Below are 16,001 nucleotides of genomic sequence, written 5' to 3'. Positions count from 1 at the left end.
GCTTTTTAGTGACAACCTAGCGCACGTTGCGTTTTTTGGGCTGTAGTTTTTATGCATGCATCCGGACGTTGTATTCATACGCAAATCGTAAAAGAATTATAAATTTTCAACAATTACTTATGATACCCCCTTCAATTTTAACTATGTCATGTGGATATTTTCATGACGCCCAGCATAAATCATTTAGAAAACAATAAGAAGGTAATTAGTGAAAGAATTCTAATTTTTGAACAATTATTTCGAGTGGTGCGCCAAAAGTAAACCTGCACGCTTTTTTAACATGTTACATTTTTTTGGTATACAAATTGCTTAATATACTTAAATCACCTATTTTTATTCTTTTAAAAGGTGTAATTATACTTGTTCACACCTGTAGTGTTCGGGTAGATACCTTCACTGCATACCTTCTCTAAGGTCTTTATTCTTGCATTTTTTTTAAATAATATAAATCGTACTTCATGTTATACAAAAGATCATTTTTTTCGTATGACTTTATTAATATTAATGCTTCTCTTGTCCAGGCAGCATTGTTTTGAAATTACAGTGAGAAATAAAGTTGAATGTAGTCAGGCGCTACTCTTTTCTGATTGGTAGTTGTATGCAAGTCCAGAAGAAAATAGAAACTGCTTCTATTTCTTCCAAGTCAGGTTTCAAATAAGGACAGCAGAAAATTTCAATCTGAACTAGGGGCAAGTTACTTCTCACACGATCGTTAAGTAAGGTCGTGAATTTTAGATTTTGAATCGCAGCCTTAGTTCAGTCCCGTCTGAGACAGGCTTAAGTAACTTAGGATCTGGTAATGTGGATGATGAGAAGATAGCACGTGCAGAAGAATTTGTGATGAATCTCTACACCGATTCACAAAGATTCTCATTCAATGCTATGTGTGCTGATACGGTCGGTCATAGAAACCCAGACCAACTTCCACCAACTAGGGATGCTCTAGTGCTAAACATCAAACGAGCACACCTTCAAACACAGGGCCGGATTAAGGAAGGGGCTTAGGGGGATATAGCCTCGGGCCTCCAGGTGGACAAGGGCCTCTACTTTGATCAAAATCACAACTGGCAATCTAAAAACAATCATGAAGATACAATCATCATCATAAAATAAAATATGACCAAAAATATGGAACATATTCCTTTAACTTTCCCACTGCAGGCCTACTTTCACAGAAATGTATTAGGTGAAGTCAGCAGAGCTACCTATGCATTCTAGCCCCGGGCCTCCAGATGGGTTAATCTACTCCTGTTCAAACAATACATTTGGCGAGACGCCAGCGACTCGAATATTGACTCCCATTAAGCCGAACATTTTGGTTGGCAAACTATGAATGGAAAATTGATGCCCGCTAAGGAATCTATGCCTACAGAGGTTGTTCAGTCTACATTTGACCAATTTCGACTTACCTAAAAATTTAGAAAAATCCATGGCGCCAGGTCCGTAAGTGCTCGATGTGATTCCCTTGGTTCCTTACAATAGCCCGACAGTGTAATTTCCACTGTAATAGGCTTTTCTGAAGAACTGGGAGGAGAACCTTGTCCCATTCCCTTTGCACAACTTTCCAAAGTAATTCCACACTTGTCACACGCCGTTTCCCCAAACCCCGCTTCAGCAATCCAAATCCACAATAGTCCGTAGGACTTGCATCTGGAGATTTAACAGGTACCTCATTGAAAGGTATCACCTGTATATCACTTGCCTCCTCCATCTCCCTGTAGAATGCGAGGGACGATCGTGAGGTATGTGATGAGGCCTTGTCCATGTGAATGCGCACCAGATTGGCGTCATTCCCGTACATTGTTGGAATCTCATGCTCGTAGATCGGCCGCATGATCTGCTCCTGAAAATACTGCGAATTATTTTGCAGTTCTTCGCCACCCTACGAATCTTTACTTTACCTCGGTAACAGTAGCCAATAACGACCAAGGATTCTTTACATACAAGGACCCACCTTCTCAAGTTCTTGGCGCCTTTCTCTCGGTGCATGATGGCTCTCGGTTTGCCGCAGTCGGAAAGGTAAATCCATGCTTCATCGAGCGTTACGACGTACATCCACCATTGTTTTGCCAGATGCCGTTCGTACAGCTTCCGGGTGTTACACTTTCGTTCCTTTTGGTGGGCATCCGTGAGAAGATGGCCGCGAGTTTTCATGACTATTTCCAACTTGAGATCATGGTGTAACGTCCGGCTCACAGTCCCCAAAGACACGTCAAGACGATTAGCCATACACCTTTGTGTTGGTGGATTTTCTTGCATTGTCATTTTACGAAGTTTCCTCTGCATGGTGGAGGTGGCCTTGGTGCATTCCCGCTTCCTAGGCAACTTCGTTGGTGGTCCAAATGGTGGAGCTTCGTTGCCCTTGTACTTTTTAATAACATTTTTATTCCACTTAAACTGATGTTGCAACCATTCTTCTTGCACTGTTTTCTAATGACAGAAACACTAAAGTGGGCGTCATAAAGAGCCGCAACCTAGCCTTCCCAAAACCAGTTTAGTTTGGGCGGCAGTTTGGTCACAGAGCGGAAACCCACACACTTGGAAACAAATTTAACACAACACTCACAATGGTCCTGTTTTGTGCGTTATTGTCGTCCGCGCGGAAAAACAACTCCGTTCCCAGGAAGCCACTGCACAACACTGCAGGACGCCACGAATCAGGTCGGATGAGTCCATTCTGCCCGGGAGGGGGAAGGAACGAAATCGGCCAAAAGTAGGCTGAACAACCTCTGTAAAAGTTGACCAGAGTTAAAGTCTTGTACACTCATGTATGGAAAAAATGAAATGAAATCTTTAAGTTTTACGTCCCACGGTTATGCCGGTTAGGCTAAAGGAGACGGTGATGATGAGAGATGAGTGAAATGATGGAATGAAGAAAGTGGGAGGAAACGGGAGAACCCCGAGGAAACCCACGAGCACGATGTTTGTCCACCACAAAGTCCACACGGCGCGAGCTGGGATCGAACCAGGGACCCCAAGCACCGGAGGTGTACGCTCTACGACTGAGCCACCGCGCCCCCAAAATGTTCATGCCCTTCTCCGAGATTCGATCCCTCGTCCTTTGGCTCAGCAGTTCGACACGCAGACACTAGACTAATTGTCGTTGTGCTGCTATGGACAATGCCAAAGAAACACAAGTACTGCAGAACGCTGGTACAGTAGGTTAAATTGTAGGATTGGGAAATGCCATCCGAATGTTATGCAGCTAGCTGTAATTTTGAAGGAAACTGTAGGGTATTACGATGCACTAAAGGTGCGGGAACAATTGCACTTGGGTGCTAAAAGGAGAAATATGAAATATACTAACTAAGATGAGAATATTACCCAAAGTATTAGGCAGTGTGAAATGAATGAAGACATGAGAAAATTAAGGTATTTAGGATTCCTGACAAAGATGCAATGAATCCAACACTTCCTCTAACAATTGGTCGAATGATCACGGTGTGTAACAGGGCTCAGTTTGGAACTTCCTAGGTGTATGGTTGGTGTGGGATATTCAAGAAATATTTGAAATTTTCATTTACTTTCTTCGTGCGTTTGGTCGATACTCTGCAAGAACTGGAAACTCAATATGGGATCATATGTATCATGTAATTGTAGTTTTAATGAATTTACGTATTTCTATTTTAGACAATACTCTATATTGATAGTCAAGTATGTTTTTTTGAAATCATATTCAATTATGAACTGAGCTCAATTGTGAATTGGAATTGGTTCAGAGCCGGTCAAATTTTATTATGATAAGTTACAATTAAATCACCTACAATGTCAATCGGTACCAAGGAACTGAGGTATTAGCATTATTTATTTCGACTTTGGTCTCAATTGATTTCATATTACTGTCTCTTTTCATTATCCAAACTATAAAATACGGAACCTATTGTTTAGAGTTGGACACAAAAGAAAAAGAATAGTAATATACAATGTATTTGGAAATCTCACCAAAAGCTTTCGGGAAGTGATTTCTGACTTCAAAATAGAACAATATACACCAACTTAGGTGCAAAAATGATTTCTTTTGGTGCTATTACCGGGTGAAAATTTTTCGACAAAATGTGGAAACAGCCATAACTCGAGAAAGAAATGTTGGATTAAAGTAGGATAAAAGGGAACATTCATTACTTTTAGTTGTAGAATTCATTAATGGTCAACTAGATGTGGTGTAGCGGGGGCCTAAGAGTAGCCTCCACAGAAATTATGGAATTTCTTGGATATTCTATTGAAAGTAAAGGCATAGGTAAAGAGCATCCCCAAACGTGGTAGGCCATGTGACGGCCCAAGTGCTGGATGAGATGTCTTCACACTTCTTAGACTTCGACACATACAGGAGATAACATTGTCAGCATCACACTCTTGTCGTATTTACTTTCATAATTTGTCAGTATTCATTTTACAGAGGCTCGGAAAATTCCTGATCCGTATTGGAACAAGGACAGAACGAGAAAATAATTCTCGGATCTAAAATGGGCCACCCATTTGTTAGATGGACACTTAACTAAGTACGCCACTGTGACTCGATTCTATTATAAATACAATAAAGAAGAACAATAATCAACTACAATATTTCAAGAAGTAAAATCATACTACACTGTTAAATTTAGAAGAAAGCTGTTTCGATTTAGAAGAATTCATTTGCTGTTTCGGCATTCGGGAAGTTTTGCTTAGCAATCTTTGTGACATCATGATTGTATTGTGTGTGCATTGATTTCTTGAAAAAGAGAGATTAAATGCTGAATACTGTTCAACGCTATTTGACATAACGATATACGACATTTTAAGCTCCGTTCTACAAGATCTACGAGGTCAACAATAGTGAACTAACATATTGATTATTTCATCGCATTATGACTACTTTTTGACGCATTTGGTAAAAAGTATTTAAATTTGGAAGAGATTGAAACTTTACATATTTTAGGAAATCGTGAACGTACTATAATATAAAAAGTAGAGGGATATTATGAAAGAAACATGGTAACCGCAAAATAAGTTACGTGAACTTTAAGAGGAGGAGGAGGAGAAAGGAAAGTGGAAACAAATGCAACAGAAACGGCGAAGATGACTACTATCCATTTCATAAAGATAGGCCCCTGACTTCGCGGTGCTGCCCTGACATTCACTCAAAATTTATACTGCATTGTCGTACCTTGTTAGAATTGTTGAAATGTCTTTTCAATACTTAAGACATAAAAATTTTCTTTGTACTGTGTAGTGAGAAACAAATAGGAAGTAATGAAAAAGTGCGTATTTTATCGTACTTTTTTTGGTAGACTAATGTTTATAGCACTATATCTCGGAAAGATCACATGAAATAATTCCCTGTGCACGATATGTAGGTGCATCTATTACCTGTAAGTTCTGAAAATTTCATTACTCAACACTAGTAATTTTCTTGTTATTCAGTAAAAAGTGAGACATCATTATCTCTGAATTGCTACGGTGTATTATCAATCTGGAAAAAAAAAAAAAAAAAACTTTTAGAAAGATCTTAAAGTACCTTTTTCAACCAAACTGTTTCGATTTGTTTTAAAAGATAAACAATAACAAATATGACATTATGACTTTCTCTGCTCTGCGCCTTTCGCTATCGCAGGTTATTCGAAGCACCACGTAGCCACATTTTCCTGGCGCGTATACACTCTCAGCCCGACGGATATTTAAACTTGTCACTCACACTGTCAAGCACTTTGCAGAGGTATTTTTAAAATTTTATATCTCCAAAGATTTTAAACTAATTTCTGAGAAATTAACAGGGTATACAGTAAGCATACCTATTGTTTAAAATTAGAGAAACGAACTGTTTACCTTGTTTGCATATGATGATCCTCGAAAATTTGTTGCTTTTTGTCAGTTTTTTCACTTACTACACGCAGTACAAAATACATTTGCACCGAAACAAATACACTCATGAAGTTTATGATATGATATAATCTTAGTTGATATGTAATATTGAGTTTACACTTCAGAGAAAATTTGTTTTCAGATCTAGGAGTCCCAGTATTTCTCCTTTAATGTTGTACATTTCGAAGCACTTCCCCACACAAAGTTCAACTTCATGTATCAGACAATAAACGCTAATAATTTATTAAAAACTTCTTTCACCGTGTGGATGCTACGCACTTTGCATCTCCTTTGTCCTACTCTATTAGGATTTGCGGATATTAGGGGAACTTTGTATGGGTAATGGCCCCTTGCTACCAGTCTTCCATGGGTGAAGACTGGGATAGTCCCTGTAGTTCAGTGTCTGCTGAGTGCAGCAGTTTTTCTGCTACGTTCACATAAAAAGTTTGAAATGAGATTTGTTTTCCTGCTTTCTTCCTGTACAGTGTGTAAACACTCACAGTGATAAGTTGAACACCAGAAAAAACATCTTCGTCCATCATTTGATAGACATACTAATAGCTCTTACGTAGTTGATTTGTAAAAATTGCGTAAAGCTGGCTAAAAAGCACATGTGAATAATCAATGTATAAGATTTCTTGTTTTTCAATTGAAGTAACACGCTTTTACTTAGAAAACAGATTTCTGTTTCAGCAATTTTTTTTTTCTCAATCTGCTGTTTTGCGTATTTATTCATTTCTTTTTCTACTATTCCCGGCGGAAGCTCATGTGGTTTGGATTCCACGTTAATCTGTAGGTCCACGTCTCATATCGCCTCTGCTGAACGGGAAGTTAAACTCAGAATCAACTCAACTTTTTTACTATAAAACTTCATCGGTAAAAATAGCTGAAACACTTTATATGGGGAATACTCTGTAGATAGCCTAGCATTTTGATTAATTCCCGGGACGCCACTAAACAGGAGTTTTGCATTTACTTGAGTTTTATCGCTCCAAACTACATCAGAATCTGTCTTCAAATAGGAACGACGCGATTCTTTTTCTTCTTTCAGGGCGCAACCTCAGGTTTACTTGAAACAGAGTTACTATCTTGTTCACTCCCGGATATGCCACCACTGAGCACAGAATAATCAATGTCATTACTATCTAACTCATAACCATCTGTGTCGGAGTCATTCATCAGTTCTGCAATTTCATTATCGCTCGAAATTTTGCCACTTCCTTCTATAACGCCGCCGCTCGTAGAAGGAATATTCATTTTTTTTTTTTTTTTAATAAAAAAGCACGAGAAATACTTAGGAAAAATATAAATGCACGTTCGCCCGTCTCACTCCAATGAGCACATATGATGTGAGTGGGTAAGTTTTTGACGCCTATGAACTGAAGGGAAGTGTTGAAAACGTAATCAGTGCGACGTGATTAGAAGCAAAAACAGTTCTTGTCACATACACATTGCATAGTTTTCTTTCGTTGAAATAAAAGAAACGGCCCATGTTTCTCTATTACATTCAGCAGGGGAATTGATCACAGAACAACTTGGGTGAACATGTGATTGCCAAGGCTACATTTCTTTTTTCCCCTTTAACATATTCGTAAGCTGATAAGTGTGTATACTGATAGATCTTGAGGTAGAAATGGAGCCATTGTTAATAAGTGTCCAGGAAGATAGCAAAAGCTATGATGAGTCAACAAGTGACGAAAATGAATGAGATAAGTAGATTAAGATATGATTTTTTGGATGTGTTAGTTCAACGTTTTATTTCGATTATATTGAGATACGTACATGCATTGTCATTATTATTAAGATGTTGTGAAAGGTTATGAGATCTTAAATACTTTTTCCTATTACATTCTTATGAAGTAGGCTTCGCGCTGCAAGCTTTCTGAACGCGACAACACAGCCCAACACCGTTGCCACACTTCCAGTTACTGTATGCTGTTTCTTCATATAAGCGCGGAGAATTTAAAGCCTGGGCTGCAACATGGCTCTCCGCTTAATGCACAGAATATGTTCAAATAAACATTTTTATTAAAAGAATAAAAGTTTCAAATATTTGGAACACTAGAGTTCCAAATTTTCGAACTGTGTTTTGTACGTTTCTCTACCTACCACGGTAAAGGAGATCATAGCATCATACATTTATTTAATTACACAAAAAGTATCAGGTGACGAAAATTGAACTTTTCCAAACTTACAGTTAATGGATGCATCTACATATCGTACACAGGAAATATTTTAAGTGATCTCGTTTTCGAGATATAGTCCTATGAACATTGATTTACCAAAAGTACTATAAAATACACACTTTTTCATTAATTTTTTTTTCTTATTACACAATACAAAGAAAATTTTTGTGTGTTAAGTATTGATAGACAACATTCCAACAATTCTAATGAGGTACATGAGGTACGACAATGTAATATAAGTCTTGAGTGAACGTCAGAGCAGCACCACGAAATCAGGGGCCTATCTTTATGAAATGGATAGTAGAGATTTTAAATGTGCATTAATTTAGGAACGAATACGCAGAATATATTTCGCAATAGAAGGCATAACAGCATAAATCTTAGGAAACGTGGTAGAATGTTTGCAACATACCATACAGCGAGGTAGTAAAGAAAAATAATTATGACAATAGAAAAGATAAAATTAAAACCACATGTTTACGAAAGATGTTTTAGCTAGATAGGTCACCATTTACGATAATATTTACAGTTATCAAAGTTGGAAACTCAAATGCAATAACAACACTTATCACAAATTGCTAAGTCACACACTGGAAGGATGCGTCTAACCGAATTATAATTCTTCTTTTAAGGGTTTTGTTTTGCATTTAGACAAAAAACTGAATTCACTCATCTTTAAAACATTAGATTAAGTCATCTATCAAACATGTCGCAGTTTTCTTCTAATTTGAACAATGTACTGAAAGTTTTACTTCTTAGAATATTATTCTTGATTATTCTTTATTTTCCTCAATGCATTTTTCATAGAATAGATTCATGATGGCGTACTTGAAAGATGTCATCTACTAACTGGCGGCTCACATCCGATATCCGGCGAGAGAGAAAATATTCTTATGTTCTAGCCTTGTTTCAGTACGGATCAGGGGTTCTCCCAGTCTCTGTAATTTGGGTAGATAAGAAAACATGAGAGTAAATGTGGCAAGAACGTGGTGCTCCTTTTACATGACATCTTGTTCTCGAGTTATGGCTCTTTTCGCAGTTTTTAAAATAAATTTTTGGCTGCCCATAGCATTGAAAGGGGGTATCTGCATCCAGGCTCGTCTACGCTTTTTGTTTTATGTTGGTATCAGGAATCACGTTTCGAAAGGTTTTAGTGTCGATTTCGAATACTCTGTATAGAATAAATTGCAGAGTCAAGGACATTTCATTTTCACGGCTTGAAATGAAATCGGGCTTATTTCTTGGGCAGGGACATTTTGGTACCCAAGTGATTACCCTTTATATCCAGTAGAGGCGATTCGGCACGAATCAAACATTTATTTATTTATTTATTTATTTATTTATTTATTTATGAGGGAACGTTCTGACAGGGGGAGTTTTGGCATCAAGTCTTTTCACTAGGTTATTACTCACATGCAAATCGAACTATTTTCTAAGTACGTTATTCATTTTCGGTGCAAAAGCTTCAAAATTGAAGACTTCTTGATATACTGATTGTTTATCCAGAATTATTTTTAGGGAAATCTCGTTACAAATGAAACTGAAAAAAATGAAATGAAATATTTGAGTTTTACGTCCCACGGTTATGCCGGTTAGGCTAAAGGAGACGGTGATGATGACAGATGAATGAAATGGTGGAATGAAGAAAGTGGGAGGAAACGGGAGAACCCCGAGAAAACCCACGCACACAAATGAAACTGAGATTTAAAATTCTTTGTACATTAACAAGTGGTAGTCTTTCCTAGGCACAGCTTCTCCTTTTCTTGATGTAACTTGTATACTTAATTTTACACTATGCAAAAATTAAAATTAGTGATACACGAAATTAAGTACGAAACTATTATAATCGCAATTAAAAAAAAAATCTACATAAACAACTAGCATATCAGGAGGTCCTATTTTGATTTTAAAGCCCTTACACTAAAAGTGTAAAAAGTGTTTATAAAGTGAGTCGATCTTTATGTGAGTGACTTAACCTGGTGAAGAAGGCCACAGAAATAGGGGCTCGAAACTGTTCAGGCAAAGTTTTACAGACAAAATCAAAAAGTTTTGACAAATTTGATTAGAAATGTGTTAATTTCTGTTTTTAAGAAAACGAGGTTTATAGATTGCTATATTTCAAACATGCTTTAAATTTCTGTTTTACTTACAGCTTATTTTAAGACTATTACATAAAGAAAACTTACTCGATGTTACAGCTCTTTGATCCCCCATCCAGAAATTGACTGCATCTGGTCTTCTATCGAAGGCTACTGATACCCAAGGTATATGCTCCTCGACATCAGATATTATTTCGTGAAATTCTTCGGTGAGATTTGAATTCTGTTTTTGTATATAGAAAATCCCGTTATAATTTTCAGGCTTTTCTATGATATCCAAAAACTGGCACATTTTCATCTGTCGCTCTTCAGGCTTGACGAAGTGACTTTCACAAATAGCATCTGCATACCCATTAGGAGTAACGGCAACTGTAACTAGTGTATTTCCGATTTTTTCTCTGAAACATAGATAAAGGATTAAAGAATAAAACACTTAAGTTTGTAATAAAATCAATAAAGATATTGCCTGTTGCTTTGGTTACAAAACGGGCGAAAACTGACAATATAAATTAGTTCGCTATCAAACGAGGCATTCCTTACAAAAGTTGCCTAGATTTCCAATTCTTTCAGTTTCAATAGAAGGATAAAGATGAAAATTAAATTTATTATTGTGGCACTGAATACATATCAAAACATTACTTTTTACCATACCCGTATCTGATCATTTTTGCTCTATGGAGATCAATATTAAAACTGGAAGTAATGGTGGATTTGTACCACTTCTTGTTGCAATAGAGGAATAAAGTCGGAGAGGGCATCGATTCTTGTGGTACTAAGTCCACACCAAAAAAATGCTTCTCTCTATCTATTACCGTTTTTGACTATGGCAATTAATGTTGAAACTACTTGTAGTTCGAACAGAGGATAAAGGTCGACATGAAACGTATTCTCAGAACGCTGAATTCATATCATAAAGCAATTCCTTGTTACCTCATACAGTTTCTGTTGTATGGAGATCAATACAGGGTGCGACATACGCAACGCCCTTTTTAGCTTTCATTGCTTTCTATTACATATTATTATTATTTTTTGTTTCTTTGTTTATTTTTACAATGTTTTGTAATAAATCTTTATTATTATTATTGTAGGAATCCGAGATATGTATGGCATTGCAATCAACAAAGGAGCAAAGAGTAAGAGCGGTTCAACTTTATTACGAAAACAGGAAAAACGGTGCTGAAACCGTTCGTTTGTTAGCTGCAGAATCCAATATTGACAGATGCAGAATAGAAATATCACAGGTTTAATACGGAAATTTGAAAGAACAGATAGTGTAAATGATGCCCCAAGATCCCGTAGGCCAGTTTAAGCAACAAGTATGGAAAAGTGTGCAGAAGTAAGATCATTGTTGAGCACTACTCAAAAATCCAGTACACGTCTTTCACAAGAGTTACGTATCAGTGATAGAAGTGTTCGTAGAGTTTTAAAGAAACTTAAGATGAGGCTATACGTCCATCGTGTGCTACAAAGATTGCATGACGGAGATGAAGTCAAGCGGTTAGACTTTTGTACAATTTTCATAAACAAAGTTAATGATGATGAGACTTTTCTTGGTAAGATATGGTCAGGTGAAACAACCTTCAAGTTGAACGGAAATATCAATCGCCATAACTGTGTATACTTGAGCGATGCTAATCCACATGTCATTTTGGAGAAAGATGTTAACTTATTAAGAGTTATGGTCTGGGCTGCCATTTATTCAATGGGAAAATTAGGGTTGATATTCTTTGATGACACTGTTAATCAAGATAATTATTTACATATGCTACAAAGTGAATTCTGGCCCTGAATTCAAAATTAGAATGACATTTACTTTCAAAAGGATGGTGCACCGCTCCACTATGCATTAAACTTCGGTTAAATGTTTATTTTGAAGACAGGTGGATAGGATGACGTGGAGAAATTGATTTGCCATCAAGGCCACCTGACTTTTTCTTCTCAGTGTATTTAAAGAAACAACTTGAAACCAAAAATAATTCCAGAGTTAAAACAAGCAATTTCCGATAAGTTTTCTGAAATTAAAGTGGAAACGTGTCAAAAGGTTTGTAGAACTGTTGCTGGTAGGGTTCTTCAACATTGTATTGAACAAAAAGATGGCATTTTGAAAATTTTATTTAATCTCAATGAGTGGCGTTGTTTTATACATCATTCTCAAATGATGTGTTCAGACATTATTACAATGAATTATATTAAAATGTATTTATTTTATAATGTACTTTTTAAATATGAAGCGAGTAATAATAGATTTTGAAATGGAACTTCTGAAACAACTCACTGAAGGCGGCTTTTCCGTAGTCTTGAGCTCTTTTCATGGAATCACGAGAATAGGTGGTAACAATCATTCACTCATCGCTCTCAGCAGACAAACACTACTTAAGTAACACAATAATTCTATTACGCTATTAATAAGCCAAACTTCTTAGAACATACTTAAATAAATAGGATTTTATTATAGCCTCTTAAGAACCCGATAACGGGAGCCGCGGTGACTCAATGATAAAGCACTCACCTCTGGTGCGTGATGTTCCTAGTTCAATCCCAGCCCGTGCCAATTGAACTTTGTGGTGGACGTATCACTTGTTTTATCATTTCACTTTGACGATGCAATGCAGGGGAGGGTATATATATATATATATATATATATATATAGGGTGAGTCAAAATAAGTGATACAAGCCAATATCTCGCGAACTATACATCATGTAAGAAAAATATTAAGAGACAATGTACAATACAGAGGGGCCTAAGAAATGAGTCAAACATTAGATTTCCCCCGCCCCCATTTTGGGGGGACGGGGTGAACGTGAAATTTTCAAATGAGAACATAGGTCGAGTGATACCTCGTTCGAAAGAGCTTGAAAAATTGAACAATTTTTGCAGGAAACAATTTTTGATATGGGGCACTGTTTTCAAGATGGGCCCCAAAAATGGTCCTGTATCCGATAAAATTTCCAGTACTTATAAATAAGTGTTACAAGCCAATATCTCGCGAACTATACATCATATAAGAAAAATATTAAGAGACAATGTACAATACAGAGGGGCTTAAGAAATTAGTCAAACTTTAGGTTTCCCCCGCCCCATCTTGGGGGAGGGAATGAACGTGAAATTTTCAAATGGGAACATAGGTCGAGTGATACCTCGTTCGAAAGAGCTTGAAAAATTGAACAATTTTTGTAGGAAACAATTTTTGATATGGGGCACCGTTTTCAAGATGGGCCCCAAAAATGGTCCTGTATATGATAAAATTTCCAGTACTTATAAATAAGTGTTACAAGCCAATATCTCCCGAACTATACATCGTATAAGAAAAATATTAAGAGACAATGTACAATACAGAGGGGCCTAAGAAATGAGTCAAACATTAGGTTTCCCCCGCCCCCCATTTTGGGGGGAGGGGGGTGAACGTGAAATTTTCAAATGGGAACATAGGTCGAGTGATACCTCGTTCGAAAGAGCTTGAAAAATTAAACAATTTTTGTAGGAAACAATTTTTGATATGGGGCACCGTTTTCAAGATAGACCCCAAAATTGGTCCTGTATCAAATAAAATTTCCAGTACTTATAAATCGGAAACGTATGAGTAGGAAACGATTAAACAAAAAATGAAAAACGAAAACATCATAGGCAATGTGGAATGATGTTGTTGTGGTGTCCCCAGGGCCCTAATCATGGGGCCCCGGGACCAATTTCAAAATTTCAAATGGGAATATACCTGTAGGTTGAGTGATACCCTGTTTGATAGATCGTGGAAAGCCAAACAGCTTCGTACAAATTTGTTTTCATTTTGGGCAAGCCTGTTTCAAAATGGCCGCCAAAAATGGTTCCACATTCAGATAGAAAGTGCAGCGTTCAAATTGAGTATTACACGCCAATATCAAGCGAACTACGCATCAAATAAGAAAAGTGTTAAGAGTCAATGTACAAGACAGAAAGCCTGAAATTTGTGTTAAAGAAGTTCCCTCGCCCCGTTTTTGCATGGAGGGGTGTATATGGAGTTTTCAAATCGCAACATAGGGCGAGTGATACCTCTTTGATAGATCGTGAAATACCAAACAGCTTACTACAAAAGTTGTTTTGATTTCAGGCAAGCCTGTCACAACAGCATTACCACAACCTAATATCCTGTAAAGCAGTAGAATCACGTTTAGTAATTCTACGAGTATGTGCGATGTTAAAAATTGTAATTTCAATCACTGTAAAGCAAATAATTTCAACACTTACCATGTTACAAATGATGCTCGATATGTCCTCCATCCTGCTCCACACACCTCCGTAAGCGGCGGCATAGGGATGTTCGTACATCATGTAGCATATCTGGAGTAATAGATGCACACACACCTTGGATACGCGCCTTCATATCATCAGTAGTTGTTAGTACGTTGGACATTACCCGATCCTTAACATAACCCCAGAGGAAAAAATCAAGTGTTGTTAGGTCAGGAGATCGTGGAGGCCAGTTAATAGAACCTCGACGCCCAATCCATTTATTCGCCATACGGTGGTCCAATAAGGCTCTGACCTGGCGTGCGTTGTGTGCTGGAGCACCATCATGTTGATACCACATTCTTATACGTTCAGCGAAAGGAATATTCTCTAACAACTCCGGGTATAGTACATCACTGATAAATGCGGCATAGGTATCACCAGTAAGACGTCCATCAAAAAAATATGGCCCAATGATATGGTTACCAAGGATGCCACACCATACATTAAGAGACCACCGATGTTGATGAGCAACTTGTCTCTGCCATAGTGGATTTTCCCTAGCCCATTAATGCATATTATGTCGGTTTACGTGTCCTGTGTTTGTAAATGTAGCTTCATCGCTAAACAAGATGGTGGATATGAAGTTGCGCTGTCTGTTTTCCATACCTTCCAACCATAGACTAAATTGCAATCTGGCATGAAAATCATTGCCAGATAGTTCCTGATGTAAGATGATATGATACGGATGAAACATGTACTCGTGCAAAATACGCACTACAGATCTTCGGTTAACTCCACTGGCCTGAGCGAGGTGTCTCGTGGTAACATGTGGGTGTACATGCACTGCTGCCAATATTCCTGTTGCACGTTCTTCATTGGTTGTAGAGCGGTAACGACTCTGTTATTATTATTACTAGTTTTATTATTATTTTTCGTAGTAGTATCCTCCTCCTCCTCCTCCTTCTTCTTCTTCTTATTATTATTATTATTTTACGTTAACCCTTATAGGTCGATTTTGCCCCCGAACACTTTACTTGTTATTCACTTACAGTATGATGATGGAACCTCGTGTTCGACATACAGGGTTTGTCCGAAAAGTAATAGGATTGAGTCGATTTAAAAAAAATTATTGAGCCAATCGTTACAATTCTTTAAAAACTTTCAAAATAGGCTCCTTCTGCGTCGATGCAGTGCTGCCAGCGCGATTTCCAAGCATTGAAGGCGTCACGGAAGTCATTCTCCGGAATAGCCTTGAGAGCCGCGGTGCAAGCTGCTTGGATCCCCTCTGTCGTCTCAAAATGCTTGCCTTTCATCGGGCGTTTCAGGCGAGGAAACAAAAAGAAGTCCGGGAGGGCCACATCTGGGCTGTAGGGCGGCTGCGGAAGCGTTGGGATGCCGGCCTTGGTCAGGTAGCTGTTCACAAGAAAGGCGGTGTGAGCCGGGGTGTTGTCGTGGTGCAGCTTCCAGTCGGCTCCGATGTCTGGTCGGACCCGATTGACCCTTCGTTTGAGTCTCTTGAGCACTTCCACGTAAAACTTGGCGTTGACGGTTTGTCCAGGAGGAACAAATTCATCGTGGACGATGCCTTTGATGTCAAAAAAGACAATGAGCATCGTTTTCACTTTGGATTTGCTCATTCTTCCCTTTTTTGGGCGAGGAGACGCCGGCGT

At 37.9% G+C, this 16,001-nt stretch overlaps 1 protein-coding gene across 1 annotated transcript in view; it reads right to left on the bottom strand.

Moving 5' to 3' along the window:
- LOC145686205 (bifunctional peptidase and (3S)-lysyl hydroxylase Jmjd7-like) overlaps nucleotides 1-10,524 on the bottom strand; it is a 43,077-nt gene extending 32,553 nt beyond the window's left edge. The window contains exon 1 of the mRNA XM_081759252.1: nucleotides 10,211-10,524. Coding sequence (XP_081615378.1) covers nucleotides 10,211-10,421 — 211 coding nt within the window. The 5' untranslated portion in view covers nucleotides 10,422-10,524. The remainder of the gene's footprint in view (nucleotides 1-10,210) is intronic.
- Between the last annotated feature and the right edge of the window lie 5,477 nt (nucleotides 10,525-16,001).

The sequence above is a fragment of the Thermobia domestica genome, chromosome 5, assembly GCF_964235325.1.
Source record: "Thermobia domestica chromosome 5, izTheDome1.hap1.1, whole genome shotgun sequence".
Classification (NCBI taxonomy): Eukaryota; Metazoa; Arthropoda; class Insecta; order Zygentoma; family Lepismatidae; genus Thermobia; species Thermobia domestica.
The sequence above is the reverse complement of the archived record's forward strand: the minus strand, read 5'-3'. Positions and strand labels throughout refer to the sequence as shown.